The sequence below is a fragment of the Ammospiza nelsoni genome, chromosome Z, assembly GCF_027579445.1.
Source record: "Ammospiza nelsoni isolate bAmmNel1 chromosome Z, bAmmNel1.pri, whole genome shotgun sequence".
Taxonomy (NCBI): Eukaryota; Metazoa; Chordata; class Aves; order Passeriformes; family Passerellidae; genus Ammospiza; species Ammospiza nelsoni.
The window spans coordinates 37,534,654-37,556,353 of record NC_080669.1 but is presented as its reverse complement, the minus strand read 5'-3'; the positions used below and the strand labels follow the sequence as shown (position 1 = coordinate 37,556,353).

General features: G+C 36.3%; 1 protein-coding gene across 1 annotated transcript in view; it reads right to left on the bottom strand.

Moving 5' to 3' along the window:
- BNC2 (basonuclin zinc finger protein 2) overlaps positions 1–21,700 on the bottom strand; it is a 227,305-nt gene that overhangs the window by 87,213 nt on the left and 118,392 nt on the right. The window contains exon 3 of the mRNA XM_059492466.1: positions 6,926–7,161. Coding sequence (XP_059348449.1) covers positions 6,926–7,161 — 236 coding nt within the window. The remainder of the gene's footprint in view (positions 1–6,925; positions 7,162–21,700) is intronic.

Genomic DNA, 21,700 nt, shown 5'->3' with positions numbered 1-21,700 from the left:
AAAGAGGCAAAATCAGAGAACAAGAGGAAGTGAAACTATGGTGAGGCTCAAGATGGGAAGAACTAAAAAAGAGAGGGAAATGGGAGGCAATGACAAAAGAAAAGATAAGGAAGTTGAAGTGGAAAAAGAGGAACAAAGGAAGAGAGAGGCTCAAAGAAAAAGAAACAGTCAGAGCATCAACAAAAGAGACACTTTTAAATCCCGTGTGTACTGCAGGACTACATGTCTGGATAAATGTTACCCAGCTTTGAGTCTTGGTGGCTCTGAGGCCCCGGTTGAAAAACATCAGAACTAAAGAACACACATGAGTGCTAACAATATCTACAAGGAAGAAAAGAAAACACAAGACAGAATTGTATCTAACAAAAATGAAAAAAACCCGTATTAATCCGTAAAAGGCAGCTCTCTTCATTATCAAGTAATTAAATGTGGGTGGCAGTTATTAAGGGTAAGACAATTTTGTATGTATCGTAGATTGTACTTTGGCATCATTAAAATCTTTACCAGATAAACTTCTTAATCTTTATCTGCATCACTTTTACAAGTATGGGGTTTTTTAATAAAAAAAGGCATGCTACTCATAGAGGCATGGAAAGAAAAAGTGACTACTTCTTTAAAACACATGGAAATCCTCCAGTGGCCACAGCTAAAAGAGTGTAAAGTATTAAGTAAGGTATTGGCAAATAGACCAATGAGGAAGCAATGCCAATAAAATAGATACAAAACCTTCACAAATAAATTTTCTTTTTTTATTATTCATATGTGTAACTGTCAATTAATATTTGCGGGGTTACAACAGTCAACTTTTTTTTTTTTTTTGTAATTTAGTTGCCTATTTCTCTTAATTTTCTTTAACAAATAATATAGCATACCAACCTTTTAATGGTGTTTCTGTTGTGAGAGACAAAAACAATAAAATAACTTGACAGTACTTGGGGAAAAAAAACTGAAAAAAATTTTCATGACTCATGATTATAGATAGCAGACTACATTGAACTGAAAGCATGATATCATCACTGCAGCAGCCTGACACTCCACATCTACATTGCAAAAGCTCATATTAGAGCTTCTTCTTATTTGTTTTCCTTCTAATGTTCTTTATGTTTAAGCATTGGAGGCTGTTTGACAAGATGTTAAATGAAATAGTCCTTGCGATTGGGTTCTACAGCAAAAGTTCAAAGATCTTAAATTATTTCAGACAGAAAAACTAAGACTCTATAAAGTCTCTAAAAGAGGCTAGAGAGCAACAGAACCCATCCTTTTCTGAAATCCTCCACAGACAAGCCAATGGTGGGCAATATTTAAGTTTAGGAACAGTAAAGCAATTTCTGTCTGTGCAAATGGCTAATATTTAAAAGGTGAAGTGCTAAGGGATTACTTTGAGAAAGAAAAGAAAAGAAATTAGGAATGATAGCATTGAAGATGCTGAAGTTTCCATCTTTGGTCTCTACCCAAATATCTTCATTTAATCTGGATGTAAAAATAGTATGCATGAACAAGTGGTGGTAAACTAGTACAGAAACAAAATTACCTATACTGCCAAGAGAAAAAACGTTTTAAAAAAATTTGAGAAACTGCCAAATATAACTGACAATATTAGTTATATATATGCTGGTATATATATGCTGATATATATATATATCAATATATGTGAGCAGGTAGTTTGAATATGCAATTAGCTAATTTTTACTTTAAAATCTCAGAACTGAATTACTTAAACACTGCTATTTATTTAATAATTTCAATGAGTTTGTTTTACTTAATGGGATTTTGGTTTTTTGAAAAGATGTCTTAAACTGCCTGCACCTCCCCACTCTCTGCCCGGAACCATTATACCTTCTGAGAGCATGCCTTCTTAGCTGACTTCTTGCTGTACAGTTGCTTTAGGACTACAGAACAAGCACAACAATAAAAGACTAGACTAATTTTCCTAAAGCAAACTCATAAATTTGAATTTTGCCGTTTTTCAGAATTGATTTTGCTACAGATAAGACCTTCATTTAGCATTAGCGATTCCCCATGCAATGTCCAGTAAATGAACTTTTGTGAGTGAGTCTCCTTTTGGATCTGTAAAATATCCACAGTCTTCCAGCTGGCTTTAGTTTTGACTTTGTTCTGTGTTTTTTATTTTTAAAAATTTCTCATAGCTGTGGGTGGCACCAGAGAGTCTGGCAGCTAAAACATTGCCTATGAGCTACTGACTAATCTACTTTTTTCAAGGACATGATGATAAGAATGGGACTTCTAGACCATTTTTGCTAATTTTGCCAATGTTCTATTCTGTGTCTCTGCTTCCTTCTTTGTATTGTAAAGAAAATATGTATTTTCATCTTTTTCACTAAGAGAGTACAATTATTTGACCACAAAACAGTTAAAAAAGTGTTGAGCTGTTACTCAAACACTGAATCACTATTTGCACTGAGTCAGTTTATGGCCTCTAAGTTGTAATCACATGTCCTGTCTTCTGCAGCTGGACCAGTGTAAAAGCTGAGTGCCCCAGCTGCTCACTGCTAGTGGCACAATTGCTCTCTAGCCCTCTCCTCTTGGAATAATGAGCATTAACTTACACATGTTTAGAAGGAGGATTTTTCTAACCTGGTTTGTTTAAAGAGAACCTGGCTAGAGAGCAATTACACATGTAGCTACACTAGCACATGGATGGGGTAGAGCATTCTCCCCAGCCCTGTGATCTCTGGTGGATCACACAACAGCTGGCAAAGTTACCTCTTCTCGCAGCTTAGCTGGAATTAAACCAGGGACGGAGACTCACAGTTGAGCTGCTCTTTACAGAAAATGTAACATCATTCAAATCAACAGACAGACTAGTCATATACATCTCTTTGAGTATCATGTGCAGTATCTGACCCAAAACACCCACTGATTTTGACAAAATTTGTTGTCATGTAAAAGACATGGGAAGTTAGGTTTTCCCAAAAGAGGAAACTTACAGGCTCACTATCGACTGCATACGCGTCAATACCAAATACAGTAAATTAGTTCCTTGAGGTAGAAAAAAGCAACTCTAAAATCTGAGGCACTCTGAATTCCTATGGAGCAAACACAATCCAGAATGTTCCTTTATGCCATAAAGTTTTTCTGAGGATCAGTTATAAAGATGAGAGAACAGCTCCTCTGCCAAGACATTAATCCTGTGACGGTCTGATGAGATTGGTGACCAAATTGTCACTAACACTTCATTGATAGGCATCTATTCACTAGAAACTCAATTTATTGCATGGAGGCCAGAGAATCTTGCCAGGTCTTAATGCCTTTCAGCCATTACTGGCAATATTGTGACTGTGCCCAAACGTGAAAGGCGTTATCAAATTACCTCTGTGGCTTCAGGGTTCCTTGACGTCCTGTGCTCTATAAACGCATCCACTGAATGAAGGCATAAATACTGGTTTTTTCTCTGCCCATTGTTTTTTAATTTGCTATTTGGAAACATTATTAGTCAAAATGAAGGTATTAAAAATAATCCGATCCACTGTGCAGCATTAATAAACAACTGTTTTTCTCTTGTTTCTCCAGTGGAGCAAACCATGAGCTTTTTCTCTAAAGTTACATGGAAAAAGTTGTGAGGTTTGCAGGGTGGTTGCTCATTTTGTTGGTTATCAAGGTCTTTTTCATTGGTTGGTTGGATGGTTGGTTGGTTGTGGAAATCATCAGACAACAGTAATTGACTTTGAGTGGATACATCTACCCTACTCCTCAAAACGCCTCCATTTAGAGAAAATGTTAAAATATTTTAACACTTTCATCCTACTGAGGGCACATTCAGCACAAGTGGATGTCTTAGACCATCCCAAAGCATAAAACTCAAGTTTTGGGCCAGTTTAACAAATCTCTTGCATGGTGGTCAATAAACACTGGAACTCAAACCTGGACAAAGTATTCTGGAATCTGTTACAACCATTACCTTTTTCTAATCTATTACTTCTCTCAGTCCTTGCTACTAAGCTTCCTGTTTTTCTTACCCTGAGGAAAAAAACAGGAAAACAGTGATTCTGTAAAATTACAAGTGAAAAATAATATTTTTACTAGATTGCGCTTCTCTAACTACACTACCATAGTAAACCTTTTCCTACACATATATATTTCTGCATTTGGTGTACAATGAGAATGTATGAATGTATGGTAAATTTACTAGAATTGACTGCAATTAGGTGATAACTTAGGTGGGTTTGGACAGACAAGGTAAAAAGAACTGTAATTCCTGACTGAGAGTCAAATGTTCCTCAGTTCACTGCATGATAGCCTATCAACAGTCCCATAGTTTGTGATACTCTGGATAATTTGTTTTGGTACTTGATGTTTTTGAAACTCCTGTACGATGCTTACAACATTTTATTCAGTTTTCTGTATGCAAAAGCTGAGTCTGAAAGCCTCAAACAAGTCTGAAAAGTTTCAGTCTATAATGATAAGCTTCATGGAACAATGTCTTTTGCCCAAAGAAGACATTACCTGTATGCACTTTTACTGTGCTTGTGTTACTACACATTTCCTTTCAAATTTCCCTGCACAGCTCTTTCTCCTTTATAACAGATACTTTCAATAGAGCTATTTTTAAAGAAGACATTTTTATTATCATTGATTTAATTCATTTTTCCAACATTTCTCTGCATGTATGTTTTACTAAGAATTTTCCTTTTCTGCTGTATACTGAGTTTTCTAGCTTTAATGGAAACAACAAAACACTTTTTGCCTAGAGACCCTGTGGAGACATTCAAAAGCCATCTGGACAAGGTCCTGGACAAACAGTTCTAGGTGGCTCTGCTTGGACAGAAGGTTTGGACAAGATGACCTCCCTTCTAACCTTGAGCAGTGTGTGATTTTTTGAAATTAGACAGCTAAATTAACAGGGATGCTCGACTACACACCTATCATAGGTCTTCATTCACTCATTAGGAAAATCCACAGTCGAGTGCTAATGAAGTTAATATGTGGCAAGCCTGTAACAGCTGCCTTTAACTTTCACTGGTAATTGTTCTCATTTAAATGGCATAATATTCAATATACTGTTGTTGAATATAGTAATGGCAAAATTCATGCCTTGGGGGCTACAGTGTGACTGACTTTTAGCTGGATAAACTGAACTGTGACCTAATGGGGGATTACAGGCCTTTACACCTTCAGATTCATAGGTCACAGTCTCAGTCTGTATAAACATCTATGTAATTATATCACAAGCCATTCTTGCATACATTGAGTCATTCCAAAAGATAGTTAAAAAAAAATCAATATGAGCATGATTCAACGGCCTTTAAAACAAGAAAGCTACTGATTTCAGTCTGTCTTCTTGTCTGTAAGAAACAAAGAATTACATTCCATGCTTGGAATATATTAACCCTAATTATTAATCACATTTAGTAACCAGATTTCTAGTATTATATTTTAAAAATGATGTATTTTTTACATTAATTCCTTTACAAATCAAATTTCTTCAGCTCTCCAGATCAGTAGCATTCAGAATCCAGGAATCTAAAATATGATGCAATATGCACATTATAACAGTACATATCTCTGTAGATATCCCTCATGTATGCATCTTAATTATATATCATATGTAAAATGTATAAATACATAAGATCATACATTTATATCATACAAACATCATAGATATCTGCTGTACATATATGATGGATATATCCTTATATGTTAATTTTAAATTGGTAATGGAAAAAAAGGATTCTGTTCTATTTCAATAGGTGTAACACTTAGCCTTTACAAAACAGATGCCTGAGAGAACCCTGAAACAATTAAAGATCTCCATTCCATATATGCCCTAACAAGAATAAAACAATTTCACTATTAAAGTGTAAACTTTTTTAGTTCTCTTTCTCTAGGGCTGTTTTAAAATTCATTATATTTTTCTGCAAAAATCCAAAATATAGGGCATTTAAGAAAATATTTACAAGCACAGAAGGTGAAGTTTTCCATGGAATCCACATACAGCTAATTTACTTCTTATACACAAAGAACAGAAACCAGAAGACAAATTAAGAAATAGAGTCAGGGTTTCTCAGAGCAGGTATAAATCCCATATTTTCAATAAAGTTCTAAGCATGCTATCATTGCCTACAAAATAAAGAAATAAATCAGCAACTAAAATTTTCAAAATTCTTTAGGCATGTCCACTTCAATAACTGGATGCATTCTAGATAATGAAGAGCTCCTACAAAGTCAACAGCAATTAAGAGAATTCAGAATTATGTAGTATTAGGTTACTAATCAGAAATAGTCCTACAAAATGTAAAAATTTACTATGGAATTTAATAGATTATGAAATTTTTCATATAAGCAGCTATATGTATATTTATGACCATACCCATAAAACAAGCCTGTCCAGCTTTTTGTTGAACATATTTTTCTTCTGATTGTCTATTTCAACTAAAATGCATGCAATACTTTATTTAAAGCTATACTTTAAAAATGGCCTTATTAAAAGGATTTTCCTGTTTATACATAAGGATACTTTCCAATATAGTCATGGTCACAACCCCAATTTCATCTATACATTTTTAGGTATCTTTCTAAAGACGGAAAGAAAAGATGACAGAGCTGCTGACTTGCATCTTAGTTTCCCAAGTCAAACAGTAGCCCTTGAAAACTTGCCAGCTGCCTTTGATGGCTAGATCATGCTTGCAGGTAGCTAACCTCAGTATTTGCAGTATTTAAGGCATTTCCTACAATAAACATAAGCAAGTACAAATAAATACTATGGTATGAAGGCACCTGTATTTTTTTAGCTCAGGAAAAATTGAATATTTTATTTTGCCAGCACCATCATTAGGCTTCAACATGCCAGACTAAATTCACTTCATATTCTACTTTCCACCTTGGGTGCACCATCACTACATCCATACATCAACAACAACAAAATCAATTTACTGGGTTTGAAAGCATGCTTTGCTTTATTTCCTACCTGAAGAATGTAGCCTCGAACGTAGTCTCGCAGTGTCCAGCCTAAGCCATGTAGAATATGCAACACCTCCTCTTGCTTCAGTACACTGAAGAGTCGGTCAAGCAGTATCTTCAGCCTCACAGGCACAGCCTGAGTACCGTAGAGCATCAGGCTGCTGATGTCAAACACAACATTGGACTGCACAATCTCCACTTGGGTTGGGTGGTAGAGGTGCTGAGTACTAAGTTTGTCCAAGGCTGAAAGAAAAGGGGTCAAGTATAAGGAAAGAGCAAAGAAAAAAAAAGACAAGAAAACAACTCCAAAGAGTCATGTGGCAGATACACTTATTTTCCAGAGAAATATCACCTGGATGATTCATAGAAGCATAGAGTCACAGAATAGCTTGTGTTGGAAGGGAGATTTAAAGATCAGCTAATCCACTCCTCTGCCATGGGGACTTCTTCAACTAGATCAGGTTGCTCAAAGCCTCATGCTACCTGAATATTTTCATGGATGGGGCATCTACAGCTTCATTGGGCAACTGCCTTAATGCCTCAACATTTCTGGAAAAATCTCTTTTATATGTAATCTAAATCTACTCTCCTCTTTCCAGCTTAAAGCCATTACCTATTGTCCAACCACTACATGCCCTTGCCAAAAGTATCTTCCCAGCTTTTTGGTAGGCCCCCTTTCTTTTGAAAGCCTAATAAGGTCATCAAGGAGCCTTGCCTAAGCTTTTTTTTCAACTTCTCCCCTGGCTGAAGGATTCCAACTCTCCCAGCCTTTCCTCAAAGGACAGGGCCTCCATCCCTTTGATCATCTTGGTGGTCTCCCCTGGACTTGCTCCAACAGGTGTATGTCTTTCCTTTGCTCAGAACCCCAGACTACTACTAGCAGTAGGGCACTGCTACTCCAGGTGGCATTTCACCAGAGGGGAGCAGAGGGGCAGGATCATCTACCACACCCCGCTGGCAATGCTGCTTTTGTTGCAGCGCAGGGTATGGTCGGCTTTCTGGGCTGCAGGAGCACATTGTTGAGTCATGGTCAGCTTTTCACCCACTGAAGCTTCCCAGGTCCTTCCCTGAAGTGCTACTCTCCAGGAGTTCATCTCTCATTGTGTACTTGGGCTTGTGATTGCCCTGACACAGATGCAACACCTTGACCTTGTTGAACCTCATGAGGTTGATATGGGTCCACTACCTCAGGCTTGTCCAGGTCCCTCTGTATGGCATCCTGCTGCGTCAACTACACAACTCAGCTTGGTGTCATCTGCAAATTTGCTGATGGCCTCACTATGTCATTGATGAAGATATTAAACAGTACTGGTCCCGGTATGGACTCCTGATGGATGCCAGTCATCACTAAGGGATCCTTTTTCACAGACGCAGTCCAAAACAGCCCTAGTTTCCAAAGGTCACACGTAATTTTAATTGCTATGGCAGAAGGGTTCTCAGGTGAGACTCAGAAACTACAGTACTCATAGTTCAAGAGAAATTTATGATTAACTAATGACCAAGACCGAAGCAATGCCAAATTGAATGGGACTGTTAAAGATTTGATACTTAATCTCTAGAGGAAAAAAATAAAACAGATACTCCCTTAACTCCAGTCTCTTAAACATGTTAAAACTAAGGCTTCTGATTTACCAAAAATTTGATCATTAATTCACTGCTACTAGAGCTGGATAGTTCTTTTCACCTGGCTTTATGAATTCCATGTTATTCACTGTGATTTGAATAATTCAGCGATAAGGGAAATTTGCAGGAGGAAGGTAATTCTTATCCCCTCGTGAAGTTAAAAAAGATGGAATTGCATATGACATCATGCATTCTATGATGTATCAATGTTTATATTCCATTTTATTTCTACTTTATGAACTATGTTGCAGCACCTAAGCTTCTCTTCTTCTCCACACAAAATTTCTGAGCATTTAAAACAATCTCATAGGGACTTCTCCTGTACTTGGTTTCTTCTTGTCTTAGGGTCACTAGAGAGTTCATGTACTGTTGATAAATTGCCTTCTTACATCCAGAGCGCAAAGGCCCTTATCATTTACTTGCTGGCTTCATTCACCACGTTTACTCCAAGGACTACATTGTCAAAGAGTTCCAGTTTCCTCATACTTCATTTCTTGCAACTGAATTGTCTGATCTTTCCTATTCTACTGGCTAAGTCAATTTTGAATAAATAGTTTTAAAAATTAATTTCACATTCAAACAAGATAAGAAATTGGCAAGCCTAGGACTTCAGTCCTATGTCTCTCCACAGGACATTTACACTGCAGAACATGAAGAACAGAATCTTTTCTTCCAAAAGCTCTTCTTCCAAACTACTACACCTATGTAGGCTTCATGATGTAGGACTAATTTTTTTACAAGGTCTAATTAATGAGATTTGACTGAAGCTTAAGCAGGTTAAATACTGTTCTGCTTTCTTCCCACCCCATTTTACGTACTATCTTCTTCTAAGATGCTAAGATGGTTATTTTGCTACTGTCATAATGGATGTGTAATGAAAGCTCTTGGCTAGAAAAGCCAAGAAAATTGATATTTTTATTCTGCAGGTTGAGCAGGATGTGTGGTGATATGTATATATGTGTATCTGAGGGACTAATCAACCATTTAGAAGCAATAAAATAAGGATTTTTTTTTTTCTAATACTAGCATTGCTCACAGTAGGAAAGGTGTAAATAGTTTGGAGTTTCCAATAGATACTCTGTAAGAACATCTTCTAATAGACTATTGAAATTATTGAGCAGATAATTTGCTCTGGATCACCCTGAGCTTTTCAACTTCAGTCTTACAGAAAAGGGCCCAAAGATATTAACTGGCTTCTCCAAGTTTATGCAAATTTAGACTAGAACCAAGACATGAATGGACATTTTCTGAACACTTTATGTTTTTTAATGACTGAATCATACTGTATTTCTAATGTATCCAAATATTTGTTTTTGTTTCTCTCTTCTTAACAGCAAATACCACGCCTGCAGTGAGGAAAAAGAAGTTCTTCCATTTAAAGAAGACTTGTCATGCTGAGGATGTTAAGATCATTATTCTACTGTGCTCCAAGTGAGAATGACTATAAGACATCTTTATCTAAGGATTCTCAGGTGGATGAAAGATCTAACAGCTTTTAATTTCTCTAACAATAGGATTACAAAACTCTGTGGACTTCATTTAAGGTGACCATATAATAGCTTTGGAAAGGTTGAGGTGGAATGGAAGAGGGGAAAAACCAATAAAGTCTTTTTTAAATAACTAAGCATACTCTTTGACCAGCTGATAGAAATTTTTGCAATCTAACCTGTACTATTCCGTTAAACTGCAATATTAATTTTTTAGCAGCATTATCCATAGACACCTGCTTCTCAACACACACACACACACACACACACACACACGCACACAAATACTAATTAGCATAATATTGGAACAACATTCCAAGTGACAGTGATATTATCTCCAATTTTGATTTGTGGCCTTATTATATGTATTAAATAATAAACAAGCAGCAAATTTTATCCTTTTCAAGTACAGGTCAGGATATGCATTAAAATGTGGAATTTATAACACAACAAAGCATACATTATTGCATGGGTACATAAGAACATTTGCAAGCTAAAGACAAACCTCCTGGTACATGAAAATAAAAAGGTTGTATATTAAATGAAAGGAAACAGAGTTGTGTTCATATGGGAAATTACTGTAAAATTCTGAAATTCTTTCAGAAAAATAACTATTGATATCCCTTCAAATTGTCAGAATGAAAATTCTCTCTCTAATTTGCAATTTATAAACATTTTTGTGTTTCTTTAAAAGATTGCTACGAATGTAGTTGACAGAATTTTTGTAGTATTTCTCATTTCTCTTCTGATACCCTTAGTGAACTAATGCCAGTGTTCTAGGTGGATTCAAGAGGCCATTTATGTTGATAGACTCTTTTTCAGGTAAGAGGTAAGGAAGTATCTATCTTGTTGGTTTTCTGTAAAGAAAGGAGTATTAGCTTTAGCCTTCTCAACAAATTTCTGATTCTTGTCAAATCTCTGCATAAACAGCTATATTCTAATGCCCTGAATTGCCCACATAATTTCATGTGGATCATGCATTCCTCATCACTTTCTGCTCTAAACCATTGGTTTAATTTATACAGGCTAGTAAACAGTGAACTGTTTTAAAGGTGAGTACATTCAACAATATCTGCAGGAGTTTATGGTTTCATAAGCACTAAGAAGGTTTAAAGATTAAATATGCTAAACAAAAGAATGTGCTCTATCCCACCTGAAAATGACATAAACAGATGTGTCTTTATTAAGAAGTTATCAGTGACTGAATACCACAAAGCACACATAAGAAGTCCCGTCCTGGTGCAGCATGAGGTATTACTGACCCTTTGTACAGTTCCAGCGGGATCAAAAGTTCACCTCTGCATGTTTGAGACATTTTAGTTGTAACCTGCACAATCTTTTCCAAAACCATGACTGAGATCAGTATTTAAACTAAGACAGGTACCTTTTTTTAACAATGCAATTTAATTGTTAGCACTGCCCTGATAGACTAATATTCTTTAATTCAGTTTATGTGAAAAGGTGTTCTCTGATACAGGAAGAAGAGATCTAAGTAATCTTAAAATTACATAGTTGCTGAGCAATCAACATTTTCATGGAGTGGCCTAAAAATACCCCTGTGTTTTACTCTGACAACACTCAGTCAAGTAACATTTCTGTGGTGAATTCCCAATTTCAAGTACTTCAGAAATTAAAACTGTTTTAAAGGGGGGGAGTAGCAAGGATTGTGTAGAGGACATTAAAGATTGCCTTTAACAATGAAAAATCACTAACTGGATAATTAGCACAGGAATTAGGAACCTTTCAACAGTTTTTCCAACTCTGAAGTATCAAGTATGCACCATAATAACTGAGAACATTTTAACTGTAAGAGGCCAAAAATGACCATCTAATCCAGCTACCTGAGCACTCTAGGGCTGATCATCAGTTAAACCATATTGAGGGCATTACCCAAATGACTCTGGAACATGGAGTGGCTTGGAGCATTGACCCCCTCCTTAGGAAGTCTGTGGCTTGACCACCCCCTCATTAAAGAAGTGTTTCCTAATGTCAAGCCTGAACCTCCCCGTTTGCTTATTCACTTTTTAGCTTCTTAAACAGAAAAAAAATCCCTCAGATTTTTTTTACTGAGATTCTGCTCAGTATAATCTCAAATGTCAAAAAAAACTTTGGAATTGTTTCAATGTCAATATTAATATTAAGGCCTTCAGCATTCTTATTATGCAATAGTTCAGAAAAAAAAGCTTCAGACATCTTTGCAATAAATCAATGAACAAACTTTTATTTTCCATTTGTAGAGTTTTGGGGGTTTTTTGTTGGTTGGTTTGTTCAGTGTTTTTTAATGTTGTAAAGTAAGGAGGGGAAATGTACCTTATTTATATTTTACTGGAATTTTGAGACTGTGTAATTCAAATGAATTTAAGTACAAAGGATACATTAAAATAAGGCACAACTTTTTTTTCAATTTATCAAAAGACAGAAAACAAAGAAGAGACTTTTTATTTTCATCTGTACTGTGTCCAGTTTACAGGCTCAGCTCTGCAAATTTACTCATTGCCCATAGACCCCTTTCTTCCCAATATGCAGTGAAAAAGGTCAACCAAATTAAAAGCCATGCCTCTGAGCAGATTCCATTTTTGCTAAGTAAAAGAAATACAAATATGCAGTGATGAATTTTGCACTTTAGAAGTCTGATTTTTTTTTTTTGAACAGCTACAATGAAAGCATGACATTTTGTCTTTACTAAATAGAAAAGAATTTAAAATATCCTAGTTTTAATGCAACTGGAGTTGCAAATACACTTACCTCTTGCTAATTTCCTGATCCTAGATAAATATTTTATTAACCTGAGAGGGATGAAAAGATCTAGTGAAAGGTCTTGGCTGATTTGCCGGTCTGTGTATCTCAGAAGACCACAGAGAAGAGTCTATAGGTTGCAAGAGGGCATTATGGATCTCATTCCATTTCAGTTTTAGTTTTGAGCTCTCCAATATATCCACTCTGGATTTTCTGACATACTGGCTAGCCAGTTTACCAGCTTGCCAAAGTTGGATATTGTTGAATACTGTTGGAGTACACAAACACATACAAATGATGATACAAAATTTATCAACCATCATCTTCTTTCTAGATTACTAGATCTGGTCAAGAACAAGAAGATGAAAAAAAAGAAAAGTAGTTTGTGTCTAGACAATAACAAAAACCTTACCAGACATTTTAAAAACCTAAATAACTGGGTCACTTTTTGCAGCAAAAGAAACTAAAATTAGAAGACAGATGAAAGATATAATACCAATATAAAATTATTCCATAATATCATTGCAACAATATTATGTTGAGTGTGGTAAAACAGGTGCAGTATTATTAATGGCAATGTTGAGCAATGCAGTTTACTTTTGATTTTAGTGGTGAAGATGAACAGCATCACATTTTCAGAGTTCAAGATTTTCTTCTTTTTCATCAACCACACAAAAAAAATCAACAAATCCTTAGTAATGACTAAAACACTGTAGGGACCACTTATCACAACCATAAGAGGTGGTCTAAAGTAGCTTCCCTCAATACGTAGATTTAATACCACCTCCCACATGGTGCAATGTGGTGCATTTTGAAGGCAGAAAAAAATTGCTCCTCAAAAATATCATGCTTAGAAAGTGACTAAGGATAAGAAAAATTTTCCACATCTATTGAAGGACTCCAATATTTTCATGGTGTATGAAATGATCCCGTTCATTCCTGGAGCCAGAGAGTGGGGGACATGAACACTTACATCAGTGTGTTAACATCCTGAATCCTCAGTACAAATTCCAGCTACAACATAGCATCCTTTCGTAATCTCTTTTTCACCTCTCTTTTCATTGCTTTCATAATTAATTCCATATAGAAGATAAATGTTCACTAAGACAAAAATCATTGAAGAAGAGCAAGTAAAGAAATTCCAGTTCATAGGCAAAATAAATTTTTTGGGGTAACGTCGTTTTCTGTATTTAAAAACTAATAACAGAAACCATTTGCCAAACACACTGAGTCTCTGACTGGGGGACACATATGTGATCTGCTAATTTACAGCTTGCATGTACAGATGTTCACACTTAGTAAAAGGCTTCTTAATAGCATTTTAAAATTAAACATGTGTTGATAATAGGTGTTCCAAACCCAAACAACACAGCAACTAAACTGATATGTTTTCATGCCTCACCATGCCTCATGCTCTAACAAAAACCCCCCCAGCACTTCAGTTGCATGAACACAAAATAAATGTTATTAAAAAAAGACTGAATGAAAACTTTCATTAATTTTTCTGCCTATGATCTGATTCCAAGTTAAAATATCTAGAATGCTACTAGGTTTATGTAGCCGAAAGCAGAACCACAGTTTGTTCACAGACGTTGCTTGCTGTCTGCAATTTTTTTATCCCTTTACAAAACTTTGAACCCCATCCAGCTTTGACACACTGCCTCTTCAGTTAATAACTATCAAGTTTCCCCTTGTCTCCTGTCTACTTTTCTTTGAGGCAATTGCGCACTCAGCACCCCGAGATAATAACACACATCTATAAGATAAAAGCAATGGCATTAATGTAATTGTCTGCCTTTCTCTCTTTAGCCTAATCTTTTTTTTTCTTCAGTTTTGACTGCCTCTGTGACACCTGTTTTTGTCTCCTCTGATCCTACGACAGGTTTTCCGCTGACAAGGTTTTTGCCTGACAGAGATTCTGCCAGACAAGAACATAATAAAATATGAAGAACTGCTTGTCAGAGCTTCTGCCAATGCTCACATGAAATGGATGGATGGGGGGGGGGGGAAGTATCCTGACCTTTTTTTTTTAAAGGGGCCCTATGCTAGTTGCTTTTGGCCTGTCAGGAAAACAGCCTCCCTGGCCAATTCCTGCAAGCCAAACAGGTGTCTTCCTCTATGCTTTCTTTCTGTAGAAAAACATTTTTCTTTGATAGTAGAAAACATGATTGCAAAGAGAAAAAAAAATAAAGGGACAAAAAAGAGCCCCAAATGCTTTTCCCCTGAAATTCACGTTATATCTAAATTTATGTAGTGGTACCTCAAAAGCATGTCTTTGATCCAGAATTGCCCATCTAAATTAATAATAAAAATAAAATAGAAGGCTTTTTCTCCCCCCTTCTTTTTCACAACTAATATATTCAGAGGAACATGCTGAAAAGAACCTTCATACCAAGTTCTCAGAAAAATATCTGGGCTAGAAGTTTCCTACATAGGCATACAGCAGGAATGAAGACACCTAACTATTGGGACCAGGGTAAAGAAGATGAGACAGAGACACTTGTGTGGGCTTTGGACCTTGTAGTACTCTCCATCAGTATGTGCATTGGTGCCTACACAAAAGAGGACTTCAGCTGATTAGTCTGATGATTAGTGATGGAGAAACACATGTAGATTAATCACGTGAGCATTCCAACAAACAGCTGCGTTTGTGTGTCTTGGTATCAGCAGTCTCCTCTGCTGAAGACAGCAGCTGTGGATCATGGTGTCACAGTCCTCAGTGCACCAATTTTGCCCGCCAGCTTGGAATCCAAGTCCCGGCGTACAGAGCCCCTGCTAAAGCCCAGGCCTGGAGCTTCGCTCCCCTCCTAAACTGCATTGTAGGTGTGTCTGGCTGTAGTCCTGTCCTCTAGATTACCCTCACATTCATGTTACAGCCTGGTCTTCTATCCCACCTTTGGCCCCCCTTCTTTTGCTCCTGATTGAAGCCTGTAGATGGACCCTTGACCTGACTATATTCCTTTGCCAGGCCTGAGACTGTCAATGGACACAACTACCAGCTTCTCATTCAGTCTACCATGGTCAGACTTTAAGGAATTGTGCTCATGGTGCAGGCATGGCCAGTGCTCTCATCGCCTTTGACTACTGGCTTAGAACCTTTGGTTGGACAGTTCACTTTTGCTGCTCCTTGAAACATAGATTAATTATGTCATTGTTGAAATCTATCATCTATAATGGAAGATGCTAAGTAATCTCTTTCTATTACTTTGATTAATCATTCAACTTTGAACTTTCCAGTCTCTTGCCTCCAAAGCTAAATGTCCCCTTCCTATCAACCATTAACACCTTCTTAAAACTATTCTGTCCCTTAATTATGGTAAGATGGGGTTTAATATGTATCTTAATCATCCTAACATCATTTGGTTGACATATTATACACAGTAAGACATAAGCACATTTGGGAGTCCTGGCCTGTGGTCTGGATTTGGAGGATTTCCATCTTAATCTTAAGATTCCATTAATTGTGATTCACAGTTTTGCAGAAATTCTAAGCAGGAAGGGATTTCTACAGAAAATCTGGTGCAGTCTTCTAATGAAAGCAGGGCCTTAGACTAGTTGGTTCTGCCAAGATGTGTCTTTTATATGTAAACCTGTGACAGGGGGAGGGGAAATTCCACCTCTTCTCAGACAACCTATTCCATCTTCTATGCGGCCTTGAAAACTGTGATGAAAATGCAATATGCACTGCCCACCTGTTACTATCATTCTGTTTGAATCATGTCATAGACGTATTTCACAAAGGTAAGTCAAGACCATGGTGGTGTTTCACTTTAGGGGGTAACGCTGGTAAAAGCATATTAAATGCTCTCCCACATGTACTAAAGCACCTCAGTTTTTCAGGAAAATCTGCTGTCTTAAGGTTGCTAACAGCTGAAGGTGTTCAGACCCTGGGAAGACTGGTTCTTAAAACTAGTTCTACCATGCACATACATCAGTCTTACCCATTCCAATTCATGTACTCTGCCATTTCACAAAGTTCCTGTTAAATATACTTCAGAAAAATTGACTGTAATCAATTAGGATAGAATTAGAAAAGTTTCAGAGACTCACGCTGTACATTTCTTGTATAATCTGTTCTCTTTCTAAAATCCAGATAGAAATGGGATAATTGAGTAACACTATTGTCTGCTGGGGCAAGTGTCCTCAAAATGCTACAGCTCAAAATAAAATTCCTCCTAGTAGGTAAAATTTTTTTTCCTTTCAATTTCACATTTGCAGAAGGGAAAGCTGAGGTAAAGTTACCCACGGTATTATAATTTAAACATCTGAAAGCAGTATGAATTTTTTATTCTTGCAGTCAAATCACATTTTAACCTTATGAAGCTGTATGGAATGAAGTAGTAGGGTTTGTTTCATTTAGAGCTGTTTCAATTTGTGTTCTGCTTAACCTAGTGAACTCTAGTTAATTAGGACGTTCCTATAAACAATTAAGCTTCTTGTAGGATCGTTAAGAAGATATAAAAATTTATGATGTAATAAACTGTAATAAAATGATAAAGTGGTTAGCACATCACAGCAATTCATGTGCAGTAGCATAGGTGTTGAAAGAGACAAGTACGCAGGTACTGTCACCCAAATGTCCTGGAGTTGCAGAAGTCCACCACTGCTTCCCCACAAACCTGCTGGTGATTTGAACTCCCACGTCTCACAGAATTTATCCTGCTCATTTGGGAATCAAACAGCAATCACCAGACACTCTTTTGCTCCCATCTGAAGCTTCACCATGTGGCAAACTTTTTACCATCACACTTAAGGGGCTCAAAATAACGGATTTCACTAAGTACCTTTCCAAAAGGCAGCCTCTACTGCAACTGGAAAGAAGAATTCCAGGTGCCAATTTTAAATCATTGTTTTAGCCTTTTTTCCATCTTACACATAGCAAGTCTATTTGTTTCCTTCTGGACTCTCTCCTTAAGAAGAAAGGGTAAAACATCACCACCTGAGACATCTCCTAGAATTCTGTCCCATGGTATTGGGTGTATTAAGTGAAAATTAGCCTTCTCTGTAAAATGTCAATTCAATAATGATGGGCACCAAAATAAGAATATCTTGCAGTTTTGAAATACTTTTAGTCTAAATGTCGGTGGGCATTTTACAGTTTTGCAAAGGCAACAATAATTTTGTAAATGTATTTCAGATTGCCAATGAGTATCTGATTCAATTTAAAAGTTTTTCAGAATATGAAATGTTCACAGTGAGAAAAGATTTCACTTTTACTTGTGAATATAGGGCAACCCAGCAGAAACAGGCACTGTGCTTCAGAATGGGTCATGGCCTGTTTAGGGCTTAGCAGACACTCACTCATTCCTTAGCTGAATGCTTAGGGCCTGGTCAGCTAAAGTCTCACCTGGCCATCTCCAAAAGACATTGGCTTATTCAAACCTAGGAATGTAAACCAATGAAGTTGGGTAAAAAAGGAAAGGTCTAACTTCTTCCTGACTGAGTTAAGATGTCCTGGGGGTGGCAGGGAAGAAGAGAAAAAAGTATTTTAAACTGAACAGATTCCTGAGGAAATGCAAGGAGGTGCAAGTGTGAGCACATGTAGAGTAGTGCCTGTGCTTTCCCTCAGGAAAAGATTACTTGACACCTGAGGGTGTCAAATTTGCATGAGTATTAAGACTCTTGACCACATGGTTATGTAAGTAGCAGCTAAATACAAGGATGGAAAAGGAAGGCTTCTTATTTGTTCTTGAGGCATGTAAGCATTATTTCCTTTCCGTCACTTCTGTCTCATAAACTTTTGAAACAATATTATTTATCTTGGATGCCCTAATATCTGGATTTGGTTTCACCTCAGCTTGTTTAACACTAAGGGTGATACCAGAATAAAACAAAGCAAATACTATGTCCCATCATTCCTATCAATGTGACAGGCTTTAAAACCAGATGCTGGGTCAGAGTGCCCACAAGATAACAGAGTGTATTTTCTCTGTCCTGCATTGGCTGCTTTGGAAAATCCTGCTGAAGGAAATTGCATAGGCAGGAGGGGGGCACTTTAGAGAGTATTTACCACTAGTGAAGGCTAATCTTGTAAGGATCCTGGAAGCAACTCAGTAATGAAAATTATGCCTCTACCTTCAGGGTCAAAAGAAAGTTATAACAGGTGGATTAAAATGATCTTGTCAGTAAAAGACAGGAAAATCCAGACTACATCTAAAACAGTTTTACTTTAAAAGCAATGAAAGGCTAGCTTTCATTATCAATGAGCTGCAGAGAACTGCCTTGCTAAAAATAACTTTTTTTAGATTTTTAAAAAATCTAAAAATAAATTTGTTAATAATCTAAAAATAACTATTAAAATTTCTCAAGTAATTTTAAATAATTGAATTTTATAGAAGGAAACAACTGTATTTGATATTATAAATGGTGACAATTTTTTTATATCCTACCAGATGATGCAGATATGACCCAATTATTTTACTAGTCAACTATAATTACGTTTCTCTCTTATTTCCTTCCTCCCCCCTTTCAAAAATTTTATTCTCTGCTTAAAAATCTCCATTTTTAAGTAAAGAACAACATGGCAGTTCTGCCAGCTTTTAGAGAGACTCTAGGATAAGTGACATCTTTTCATTTTGTTTTACTTTGCTAGAGATGATCTTTGACTTTGCAAACCTTTCTTTCACTTAACATCTTTGGACTGATACAAATATAGGAATTCAGATTAATTTTATTTCAACACAGCACTCATTCCCATCTCATTCCTATGCAACTCACATTTAAATTCTAAACCTTCTTCCTAGATCAAGTCCTATATCAAGTCCAAATTTCAGGGTGAGGGAGAGATGTGATTTCTAAAATTTCCACAGCATTCTTCTGTTTCTTTTCTTTATTTATTTCCACCTATCCTTCCTTCTGTTTTCATTTCAGGTTCCTTTTAACTGACAATTCCATGATCTAACATGCAGAAATTCAGAAAACTCAACCATTCTAAATGAAGTAGTCACAGTCATGTAATGCATCATGTAATGCACAGTCATGTAATGCATTTACAACATTCTCCATTTTCTAATGGAGGTTAGTTTTAGTGGAGACTAATTCTTAGTCTCATTAACAGCAAGCTAGCACCTGCTTTATATAAGTACTACCACCAGAAAAATTCCTTTACAAGGTGAAATTGTAACTCACATGGCAAGTCTCCGACTACTACTCTTCACTGCATGGCAGCTTTTAATCAGAAAAATAATGGATGGGCCCTATGTGCCAAAATCTACTAGTTAATGTTCTTTCATCTTTTTTTTATTACAACCAAACAGAACTTAATCTCAAAGTTACTGGAGAGAACATCTGACCAAATCTTATTTGGGACTGTATATGGCCTCACCATACTTTATAAAGGTGTTAAACTTTACTTGAATGAGTAGCTGAGCCCTGACCTGAGCTGATTGGCATGATGCAAATGAAAAGACATCCAAGATCATTAGAAGACTAAAGACTACATTTTTCTATGAGGGGAAAACAAAAAAGAAAGAACTAAAGAAGGGGGAGAGCAAAAATGTTTAGAGGATGCTAAGTTTCCTAGAGTAGATTGATTAATGTAAAATTCAGTTGGTCCAAGTATGCACAGTATACCAGAAACATGCTGTTGATCTCTGAGATTTACCAGTGACCCATTTCAGGGTAAGAAAAAACTTGTCATTTCTAATTTTCTGATTGTATCTGAAACAAGATTACAATGATTTCACACAAACTTAGTACTATTATTATACTCTGGGGGGTTGTTTTGCTTTCTTTTGTTTGTTTGGGGGTTTTGTGAGGGTATTGAAACTAAAATAAGTGGAATAAATATCAGACATAATAGCTTTAGTCCACTATAACTTATGTCACCTTAACACATCTTTTTGGAGCAAAAGAGTTATGAGAGTAGGTAAGATTTTACTTGATTAATACTACACTGTGTCTTTTGATCTGTTGGACAAGATATAATAAGTGTGTTCCTGCTAGCAGTATGGTAATTGTTATTCTGACATCAATGACAAATACAAAAGACAAAATGCTAAGTCAATGAAATTAATGTCTTTTTACTGCAGACTTGCTTAATTTCTTTTCTCATAGGCTAAGATACTTCAGCTAGAGGAAATACATGGCAAATAGAGTGAGGCTTTTTCATTATTTCCAATAAAGAGAGTAAAATTTTATTACTATCTTCACAGGATAGTATGCTTCTTTTAATAAAAAAAAATAGCAGGAGAAAAAATCAAGCACTTGAGTATTATTTTTTTGTAGTCACCTAAGTGCCATATTATTTAAAAGCCACAAAATACCCAATTGCCTGGGTTAAAAAATGACTATTAAGATTTTAATGAGATTTTATTTTCCATATGGAATATACAAACTATCTTTACCACTAAAAAAAAAGAAGTCACACACTTATCTGTTTGACTTCTTAAAGTTTAAGAATGGCTTATCAAATTTAAAACATTTAATTTTTGGTTTGGAAAATAAACTCCCACCCAACCTGACAATATGAAAGACAGCTGAAAACACTTTATGGGTGAAACACTGTGTGAAAACACTGTTTCCACTTTAGCTGAAAACAAATTAAAACAGTGTAGTCACCCAAATCCCTTAAAATACTCAGAGATTCTTCCTGGGACTAACCCACTCTCCACGATGCACAGCAGTACTTGATAATGCTGTAAAGCTCTGTGCAATTTTGGCTTTGGTGATAAAAACACTGATGCTAGAATTGCTACTGTAGTAAAGGAGTCAAAACTTGTTAAGCTGAACTTTCAACAACTGCAGCATTTATCTGGCCACAAAAGTACTTTCCAATGTAATATTGTTCATATAATTGCAATTCTTGGTTTGGCAACTCCAGACAGGTGTATCTGAACTTGTAGGAAACCTTTTCTGTCAAGACGTGTGCAGCTTATTTTAGATGAGTGAGGGAAAATGTGAGAAAGCCAATGGAAGCAGGAGAGAAAAAAACAGGC